The 10,000-nt window shown below is 54.3% G+C and overlaps 2 protein-coding genes across 7 annotated transcripts in view; one reads left to right on the top strand and one right to left on the bottom strand.

Moving 5' to 3' along the window:
* myo6a (myosin VIa) overlaps positions 1-1,004 on the top strand; it is a 28,154-nt gene extending 27,150 nt beyond the window's left edge. For all 5 annotated transcript variants that reach the window (XM_068343285.1, XM_068343284.1, XM_068343283.1 and 2 more), the window contains one exon: positions 1-1,004. This exon is cut by the window's left edge and continues 789 nt beyond it. The gene's annotated coding sequence lies outside the window, so the exon portion shown is untranslated.
* Positions 1,005-1,036: 32 nt separating this feature from the next.
* LOC137613437 (interphotoreceptor matrix proteoglycan 1) overlaps positions 1,037-10,000 on the bottom strand; it is a 36,893-nt gene continuing 27,929 nt past the window's right edge. For both annotated transcript variants that reach the window (XM_068342658.1, XM_068342657.1), the window contains 14 exons: positions 9,639-9,676; positions 9,238-9,284; positions 9,052-9,152; positions 8,837-8,980; positions 8,339-8,397; positions 7,366-7,386; positions 6,356-6,534; positions 6,235-6,281; positions 4,063-6,082; positions 3,432-3,982; positions 2,767-2,986; positions 1,737-1,941; positions 1,453-1,533; positions 1,037-1,161 (listed from right to left, as the gene is read on the bottom strand). In XM_068342658.1, coding sequence (XP_068198759.1) covers positions 1,494-1,533; positions 1,737-1,941; positions 2,767-2,986; positions 3,432-3,982; positions 4,063-6,082; positions 6,235-6,281; positions 6,356-6,534; positions 7,366-7,386; positions 8,339-8,397; positions 8,837-8,980; positions 9,052-9,152; positions 9,238-9,284; positions 9,639-9,676 — 3,672 coding nt within the window. In that variant the 3' untranslated portion in view covers positions 1,037-1,161; positions 1,453-1,493. The remainder of the gene's footprint in view (positions 1,162-1,452; positions 1,534-1,736; positions 1,942-2,766; positions 2,987-3,431; positions 3,983-4,062; positions 6,083-6,234; positions 6,282-6,355; positions 6,535-7,365; positions 7,387-8,338; positions 8,398-8,836; positions 8,981-9,051; positions 9,153-9,237; positions 9,285-9,638; positions 9,677-10,000) is intronic.

The following is a 10,000-nucleotide window of genomic DNA, read 5'->3' as shown; positions in this document are numbered from 1 at the left end:
TGAGCGGCGCAGAGAAGCAATAAAACACAACCTGAGGCGGAACCTCCTGACGCTAACCTCCTGACGCTAACCTCGTGATGCTAACCTCGTGATGCTAACGCACTTCCTGTCTGAACGAACGGCGCCGGGTCGTCTGAGGGGTTCCTTGCTACAAACGGCATCAACAAACCCGGCGATGCCCGAACGCATCGCAGCTTAGCCACTGCAGCGGCTAAGCTAACAGATTAGCATTTGCCCCCGTCTGAGGAGGGACAGGTCTACACCCCGGACCGGACGCCGGCGGTGGTCGTCTCAGGGCGTTGATGCCGGGTGTGAAAGCTCTGCTGTTTGTTTACAATCATCCTCTGGTTGTTGTTTCCTCACCGCTGACAGTAAATAAACACATTCCCTCCCCAACAGGCTCCGCCTCGCTGGTGTCACAAACAAACACGTCCGCGTTTCATAACATCACAGCTTTATTTTCATCAAAGCAGCAAACAGTCCGTCTGATTGTTTGTCAACAGAGCTAACAATGCTACACAAGCTAATGCTAAAGCTAGAGGCTGACTCCACAAAGAAAAACACATCTCCAGCCGCCTCGGCTCCTCCAGTCTTCTGCTTCATGCTGCGTTCAAGACCGTCGTGAAAGCTCTGTAAAAACCAACTCTCCTCTGAAATAAACACTGCGACTAAATTGATGACATCATCACGGCCTCCTCCATTGTGATTGGTCGCAGATGGACGTTATTGATACGGCTCTGATCGATTGATACCAATCAGAGCCCACAGGCCGGACATGTTTCAGATGTTCTAATTTACCGAGTTTCTGGCCGTCATGAACACAGCAACATTAAATAGAGAATAGAGGGGGTGGAGACCCCCCCTTCAATCCCTCCCCACCGTCACAACCTCGGGGGCCGCTAACAGCTAGCGCTAAACTGGGACTCTAATGGAGCCAAGTCCTCCAGCGGTTGTCTATCTTCAGTCCCAGTGTGGAGATGAACGTCGATGAGTCAGTGGACGGGGGTGACCCCCCCTCAGCCCCGCCCCCCCTCAGCCCCACCCCCCCGGCTCACCGCTCCTAAAAGTGTCCCCTGATGGGATTCAACGGATCCAGAAAAGGATCTGAGAGAGTTCCTCCTGGAGTCTCTGCTGCCGAGTCCAGGTTCAGGGGCATCGAGTCTGTGGGCGGGGCAACAACACCATGCTTTAAAACAACAGTCGTCGTAGCAACAACATACATCTGTCAGAAGCCACGCCTCCCTGAGGAACAACTGACAACAGGAAGTGAAGAAGAGGCGTTTGATAGCCTGAAAAGTGACATTAACACATCTGTAGCTAAAGTTAGGAGAGCAGCGTCAAGTTGTGTGTGTGTGTGTGTGTGTGTGTGTGTGTGTGTGTGTGTGTGTGTGTGTGTGTGTGTGTGTGTGTGTGTGTGTGAGAAACACAAGCCCCGCCCCTCCTGGCTCCTACCTGCTGCTGGATTCTTGGGCGGCGTCCAATCAGATCTTTCCTTAGCTGGCTGGGCCCGGGAGGGAGGAGCCATCTTTGTACCTGTTAAAAAAGACAGAAGAAGAAGCAGCGGTGAAGCCCCGCCCCTGACACCGGGAGGGGGGCGGGGACGCACTGGAACAACCCACTGAGCCTGGATGCTGCATGTGGCTAGTTAGCAGGTTAGCCAGTTAGCTAGGAGCCACAGGAAGCTGCATGTGGGCGTCCACCAGCGCCCCCACTCCACCCACTGGTCAGTGGCGTACCTGCACCGGGCGCCGTGACCCGGGACCAAGTGGCACTCGCCCCCCCGGCAGAAGTCAGGCTGCAGGACACAGACGCTCCTGCAGGGGGAGCCGTCCAGAGACAGGAAGCCCGGCTCACAGGTGCAGTGGGCGTCGCCCATCTGGTCCAGCACACAGTGGGCGGAGTCTTCACAGGCCAGGAACTTACAGGCATCGGCCCGGTCAGCTGGAGGGGACAGGAAGTGACATCATTATTCAGGTGTTTAAACTAGTCTCTACTTCAGGTGTTTAAACTAGTCTCTTCTTCAGGTGTTTAAACTAGTCTCTAGTTCAGGTGTTTAAATTAGTCTCTAGTTCAGGTGTTTAAACTAGTCTCTAGTTCAGGTGTTTAAACTAGTCTCTAGTTCAGGTGTTTAAACTAGTCTCTAGTTCAGGTGTTTAAACTAGTCTCTAGTTCAGGTGTTTAAACTAGTCTCTAGTTCAGGTGTTTAAACTAGTCTCTAGTTCAGGTGTTTAAACTAGTCTCTAGTTCAGGTGTTTAAACTAGTCTCTCGTTCAGGTGTTTAAACTAGTCTCTAGTTCAGGTGTTTAAACTAGTCTCTCGTTCAGGTGTTTAAACTAGTCTCTAGTTCAGGTGTTTAAACTAGTCTCTTCTTCAGGTGTTTAAACTAGTCTCTTCTTCAGGTGTTTAAACTAGTCTCTAGTTCAGGTGTTTAAACTAGTCTCTACTTCAGGTGTTTAAACTAGTCTCTAGTTCAGGTGTTTAAACTAGTCTCTTCTTCAGGTGTTTAAACTAGTCTCTAGTTCAGGTGTTTAAACTAGTCTCTAGTTCAGGTGTTTAAACTAGTCTCTTCTTCAGGTGTTTAAACTAGTCTCTAGTTCAGGTGTTTAAACTAGTCTCTAGTTCAGGTGTTTAAACTAGTCTCTAGTTCAGGTGTTTAAACTAGTCTTTAGTTACCAGGTTACCGTTCTAGACTGGACCTCCTGATCCTGGACCAGACCCCCGCCTTAGAGCCCAGCCCCCCATGAGTTGGGGTCCCGCCCCTGGTACCTGGTTCTACGTCCAGCGATCGGCTGTCGATGTGGAGGCTCCGCCCCTGGGCGGCGGCGGAGCACACCTCCTCCAGGACGCAGTGGACGGCCGCCGTCAGGTTGTAGGGGACGGAGCCGCTGAGCTTCATCCTGCTGTTGACGACCACGCTGCCCCTCCTGAAGTTCAGGATCTCCAGGTTCTTGAAGCCGGTCAGGTTGGCCTGCAGGAACGGCAGCAGCTGGAGGCAGAAGCAACCGTCTCAGCTGATTGGAGGAGAGGCCCTCAGGGGCGGAGCCTCTAAACAGGTAACCAGACACTAAAGACCCGGTTCTGCTGTCACCCATAAAACGAACCTGGTAGAACTTCTAACCCTGGTTTGCTGATAAGTCATTGGTGCTGAGATCAAACGGGTCACATGATGGGTCACATGATGGGTCACATGATGGGTCACATGATGGGTCACATGATGGGTCACATGACAGGTCACTTGATATGTCACACAACGGGTCACATGATGCCACACAGATCAACACAGTGGCACAAGAACAGAACCGGTTCTGGTTCAGGATGTCTGACGTCACCTCAGCACCGTTTGGTAACACTATTGATTATCGATCAGCATTGATCATATGATGTGTCAGCGCTAATCATCCTGGAGGCGTGGCTGCTGGTTCTGGACTCACCACATCCAGGAAGGTGTTCTCCAGGGTCCGGTACTCGGCAGACGTCCGGTTGAAGAGGACTTCAGAGAAGTCCATGTTGGTGACACGCAGGCTGAAGAACACCACCAGCTCCTGGCCCTGATTGGCTGTGGTCATTGTGGGTGTGGTCAGATATCGCAGCGGAGGCGGGGCTGTGACGCCCACAGGTGCGTACTCTCCTCCTGTGGGTAATAAGCCACTCCCCTCATCCAGGACCAGGTTCTCCTCGGCGGTGTGATCCAGCTCCACCGCCAGGTCCTGGACCGCCTCCTCCACGCCGTCCTCCATCGCTACGGGAACAGCTCTGGTCCCGCCTCCCGTCTGCAGCGGTTCTTCCAAATGTTCATCGATGATGATGACGGCTGGTTCACGCTGGTCCAGATCCGCTCCTGGTTCTGGACCAGACAGTCCAGAGTCCTCAGTGGAGCGAGGAGCAGATCCACCACCAGGGGGAGCCGGCGGCATCAGGACACTGGTTCCTGGAGGGGAACCGTCCCGGGTCTCCAGCAGCACCTCGGAGGAGTCTTGTTCCTCTGAAACATTGGAAAACTCAATTGCAGCTAGCAGCTAACAGCTAGCAGCTAGCAGCTAACAGCTAGCACCTGTGTCTCACCTTCAGCGGTTGTTTCGCTGTGTTTTTGTGTTGCTACGGCTTCGGTTCCCGTGACGACTGTCCCGATGTCCACGTGGTCGTCTCCAGGGGGCGGGACGCTCGCTGGTTTCCCGGGTAACGAGTCGTCGTCAGGCGACGGTTGGAGGTCGGACCCGTCTTCCACAGCCGGGTCGTTTCGTTCTCCCAGGTCAGGACGTTCTCTGCCGTCCAGCGGGCGGAGAACTTTGATTGGTTCCGCCGGCAGTTCAGGAGGAGCTTCACCAGGATCCAGGATCTCCTCCCCCTCTGGTTCTGGGTCTCCTTCTCCTGGTGGTTCTGGGTCATGACCTTCTCCTCCCTCCTCTGAAAGCCCAGTCGGGTCCTCCTTAGCTGGAGAAGTAGGATCTCCGTCACTTCCTGGCTCTGATGTTCTCTCGGGACTCTGGACCGCCTCCACTGGATCTTCCTCTAAAACATTCTCTTCTCTAGATCCAGGATGAAGTTCTGGTTCAGAAATGTCCATCAGATCCTCCTGAGTTGTTGGAACAGGAACCACATCCTCTGGATTTAGATCTTCTGGTTGAGGGACACGGGTCACGTCTTCAGGCTCCTTCCCTTGACTGGTGTCTTCTTCACCTGGACCTGGAACCTTCACATCTACATCACTGGTTTCTGTCCCTTCAGTTGGGTTTCCCTCCAGTTCTGGTGTTGGTTCTGGACCAGACGTCGGTTCCGTTAGGTCCACTGGGGCTTCAGTAACATCCTCCTGTGGTTGTACCTCCTCATCATCACTGAGATCTCCGTCCTCTTCAGGGTTCACATCAGTTAACTCCTCAGAACCGTCATGTGGTTCTTCAGCTCCTTCAAGGTCACCTTCTTCTTCTTCTTGGTCTGAATCCTCCAACGCTTCAGGAGCTGCTTCTGAAGCCCCGTCATCTACCGTGGATTCTTGATGCGGAACCTCAGACGTACCTTCTGGTTCCCTTTCTGTAACTTCAACACTTTGGTCCACAACTTCTTCCTCAGATATCTCAGCTGGGCCATCTTCTGGTTCTGCATCTGGTTTGGGTTCCTTTGGCTCTGGGACGTCGATCGGTTCTGAAACCTGATCAAGATCTTCCAGGTCCTCCGGTTTTAGACGTTCCCCTTCTTCCTTCTCCGGTTCCTCTCCTCTTGACTCTGAAACATCAGAGCCTTCATCTTCTTCAGCCACAGCTTCCTTTGCTTCCAGAACTTCTTCCTCGTTCTGAACTTTTCCCTCCGGCTCTAAAACTTCAGGTTCTGAAACATGTACGTGTCCCACCTCCGGGACAGAAGACTCTAGTTGTTCAGGAGTCGGTTGTGAGACTTCCAGCGGTTCTTCATCAGGTTCCACCAACACCCCCCCCCCCGGTTCCTGCAACACAACTCCATCAACGGGGTCACGAGGTGCAGGAACACCTGGATCAGGTTCGTCCTCATCTGGAAGAGCATTGTTGTCTTCCTGGATGGTTGCTGTTCCCTCACTGGGGGGTTGGCCGGAGACTGACGGCGTTGTGATTGGATATTCCACACCAGACAGTTCCTCTCCTGGGGGAGCCAAAGTTAATAAAGTCTGGGTAATGGGGGCACCTTCACCCAAGCCAGGGTATTCTCTGTCCTCTGCCGGTGTCAGGCTAGATGGAACTTCTGTCTCCAGGTTGGGAGTCGGGGGGGTCGGGATGTAGTTCCTGATAAGTTCCCCGGTCTCGTCCAGACGAATGGTGTGGATCTCGTAGGTGATGATCGGCGGTCTTTCTCGCTCAGGATCGCTCACGGGGGTCGCCTCCGACTCGTCGACCGTACCCTCAGAGGCGGGGGGACGTTCGTTGGTCCCTGGAACACCCCCGGCCAGTGCTGGGGGTGTTCCAGGGACCATCCCAGCCTCCGGGACGGCAGTGGGATCCAGCAGAGTCACCAAGGCGTTCTCCTTCTCCATGGGGGTGAGGGGAACTCCAGGCTTCTCCACTTGTGGAATCTGGGTGGACACGTCGAACTCGTTGTGCGAGTCGGGTTCAGGCAGCTGGACACAAACAAACTGGTCAGTCCACCGGACCCACGGGACCAGACCAGAACCAGGTGTCTTCAACACCAAGGTAGGGACCAGTGGAACATCTAACTGGTGGAGAACCTGATACTGGTCTGTTCTGGGTCTGAGATGTGAGAACTTCTTACCTTGTGGTCTACGTCTGCCGAAGAGGTCGATGTCAGGACGACGGCGTCTGCCAAACAGGAAGTGGAACTAGTTTATGATCAACTCGTATCAATCATTACGGTTGGACCAGCATCTTCATACCTGGTTCGAAGGTGAGCGAGTCCAGGTCCACCGGGAGCGAGGCCTCCTCCCCAAGAGCCTGGACCACCAGGGCTCTGAGTCCAGACCCGGACGGAGTCTCCGGGTCACCAATCGGCGCCTCGCGGTTCTCCGAGCTGACCTCAAAGACGAGAGCATAGTTCACCGAGATCCCCCTGGGCCTGGAGACAAGATCAACGTATTGATCAGCTATCAGCTGACCTGGTTAGTGGTCAGGTGGGAGGTCAGCAGAGGTTGTGTGGCGCTCCGGCACTGACGGACGCGTCACGGCTTCACCGTCACGCCGCCGCCATCAGGACAGAATCAGCTGATCCTGAGAGGCGTGACTGAGTCAGACGGGGACGACCCTTTCATGAGGACGTGGTTCTGCATCTCAAATATGCGTCGGCGTCGGGAGCCCGACCTCAGACAACCCCCTGAGTTCTACCCGCCCCGCCCCCCCAGCTGGACCCCCTCTGGTAGGTCCAGATCCGTCCTGATGTCTGACGGGTCTGATGGACACGGTACCAATCATGTTGTCAGCAGCGTCTATTCTGAAGATGATGGGACTGGGGGGGGGGCTGTGGGGGCTGTGGGGGCTGTGGGGGGCTGTGGGGGGCTGTGGGGGTTTGTGGGGGGCTGTGGGGGGCTGTGGGGGTTTGTGGGGGTTTGTGGGTGCAGCTGACTTATTAAAGAGTCCATACTTCCCAACAGAACTTCCTGTCAGAAACCCTCGTGCATCAGCGCTCACCACTTCACCTCATTGTAGATTTTTGGTAGGCAGTCATGTGACACCATACTGGCATTCTATTGGCTGACGGCATCAGGAACACGCCTCCTGGTACCGGTCCTGAGGAGAAGGACCTCAGAATGGACCAGCACAAACATCCTGTTTTTACCAACAACTTCCTGTTTGTCCTGAACAGGAAAAAAAAAACACGCCCCTCTGGACCCGACCGGACCCAAAGAACCGCTGCACTGCATTCTGGGAGAAAGTTCACAAAGGTATTTACCCGTTAGCATCCATAGCCTCGCTAGCATGCAAGGAAGAAGACAAGAGTTAGAGACAGGAAGAAGACAAACAGGAAGAGGAAGATAAACAGGAAGAGGAAGATAAACAGGAAGAGGAAGACAAACAGGAAGAGGAAGACAAACAGGAAGAGGAAGATAAACAGGAAGAGGAAGACAACCAGGAAGAGGAAGACAAACAGGAAGAGGAAGATAAACAGGAAGAGGAAGACAAACAGGAAGAGGAAGATGACCAGGAAGAGGAAGATGACCAGGAAGAGGAAGACAACCAGGAAGAGGAAGACAAACAGGAAGAGGAAGATAAACAGGAAGAGGAAGATAAACAGGAAGAGGAAGACAAACAGGAAGAGGAAGACGAACAGGAAGAGGAAGATGACCAGGAAGAGGAAGACAACCAGGAAGAGGAAGATAAACAGGAAGAGGAAGATAAACAGGAAGAGGAAGATAAACAGGAAGAGGAAGACAAACAGGAAGAGGAAGACAAACAGGAAGAGGAAGATGACCAGGAAGAGAAAGACAACCAGGAAGAGGAAGACAAACAGGAAGAGGAAGATAAACAGGAAGAGGAAGATAAAAAGGAAGAGGAAGACAAACAGGAAGAGGAAGACAAACAGGAAGAGGAAGTTTGACCAGATTCTACAGAAACTTTCTGTAATTAAAGTTAATCAAACCCTTCATTAGTTTTAACTCAGTTTAGATGAAACTCTGTTAACATTTGATTAAAACCACATTTAAATCCAATAAACTGATCATCAGCCTGAAGACACGCCCCCTCTGTTAAAGCTTTATTTGTTGTTGTTGTTGTTGTCGCTACGGTGATTGAATACTTTAATACCTCCTGTTTACAGGAAATATGCCGTGACGACTTCTGAAACAACATCTCATCTCGCCGCGGCGGGGGGCGGAGCTGAGTGTCATCAGCCTGAAGCCGTTCTGATTGGTCGGATGGGGTCTCACCTGATCCCCAGAACACGGATGGCTTTAAATCCTGGGAGCTCGTCGAAGACGTGCAGCATCTGGAAAGAAAGAACGTTCAGTCGCTCGGGGGCGGAGCCAATGCCACCGCCATCGGCTCCGCCCCCGAGTTGCCGCATCGGTACAAACACGAGTGGGAAACCCTCCTGATGTCTCTCTCTATGCTGATGATGTCATCGTCTCCGAGACCTCCCTGAAACATCTCTGAACCGGAGGCGGAGTCAGCCTCTGATGACATCATCAGCTCATGTCACCTGACCATCAGAGGGAACCTGAACCCTCTCATCAGTCCTGGAAAGGACCAACAGGAAGTCAAGCGTCTCCTCCACCGCCTACGTTCAGCTCGTTACCAAGGAAACCACAGAAATAAAAGTCACTAGTCCTTGACGGTTAGCGCCGCTCAGCACGTTAGCTTTAGCAGCTCATATACAGCAGATAGCCCAGCCACTCTGGTGTCATGTGACCCACGGCCCCGCCCACCTGGTCCTGCAGGTGGTGGGCCAGGTCGACGTACTGGGGGGAGTCGGGGTCGTCCAGCAGCTCGCGGTACCCCGGGTCCACCAGGTCCACCCTGAACGCCACCGTCCGCTCCAGCGGGCCCTCAGGGACCGCGTTAGGAAGCTCCTGCAGGACCAATCACACGTCAGTGATGTCACACCGGGCCGATGATGTCACAGCCCGCTCTGACGCCGTACCTCCAACGCCAGCGGGTGAGGGGCGGAGCTTGTGCGGCCGAAGAGGACAGTGGGCGATGAAGGCGGGGCTGCTGACGAGCCAATGGGCGGAGCCTCCGGAACTACGGAACCATCAGAGGAACAGGAAGTGAAGATGGAGCGACAGGAAGTGTCCAGACGCGTCATGTGACCATCAAAACGTTCTACCTGCGATCTGTGGGCGGGTCTGCGTCGCTTCTGGATTCACCGCGTCTCTGCAACGCCAGAACAGAACGTTACCGCTAGCAGCACGCTAGCAGAGGAACAACCAATCAGTGGACAGGTGACAGGAAGAAGGAGGAGTCAGTGCAGGTAAGATCAAGAACGTCTAGAAGCAGCTTCTGCTTTCTAACCCAGGATTCATCTGTCTGCTAGCCTGTTAGCCTGTTAGCCTGTTAGCCTGTTAGCCTGTTAGCCTCCACGCCTCAGTGCCTTCTGAGGTTCTCTAGCGCGTCGTTTCCTGGTTGATGAAGGTGGTAACGGAACCTGACAGGAGCTAACAGGTAACAGGCTAACGGGTCAGATGAGTGGATGAACACTGACAGGAAGTGAGTTGAAATCCCACATACCGTGATGACGAGGCCCCGCCCCTCCTCCGGGCCATCCTCTGTAAACAACAAACAAACATGTCAGCTGATGTCCAACGACCAATCAGACGCGTCCTGTCTTTGTGTAAACACCATTACATTCCAATGACCTTTTAAAAATATTCTTAGCCGCCGCCCCCTCGGCGCCCCTCGGCGCCCCTCGGCGCCCCTCGGCGCCCCTCGGCCCCCCTCGGCCCCCCTCGGCCCCCCTCGGCGCCCCTCGGCCCCCCTCGGCCCCCCTCGGCCCCCCTCGGCCCCCCTCGGCCCCCCTCGGCCCCCCTCGGCGCCCCTCGGCCCCCCTCGGCGCCCCTCGGCGCCCCTCGGCGCCCCTCGGCGCCCCTCGG

This window comes from Antennarius striatus, chromosome 19 (genome assembly GCF_040054535.1).
Source record: "Antennarius striatus isolate MH-2024 chromosome 19, ASM4005453v1, whole genome shotgun sequence".
NCBI classification, from domain to species: Eukaryota; Metazoa; Chordata; class Actinopteri; order Lophiiformes; family Antennariidae; genus Antennarius; species Antennarius striatus.
The sequence above is the reverse complement of the archived record's forward strand: the minus strand, read 5'-3'. Positions and strand labels throughout refer to the sequence as shown.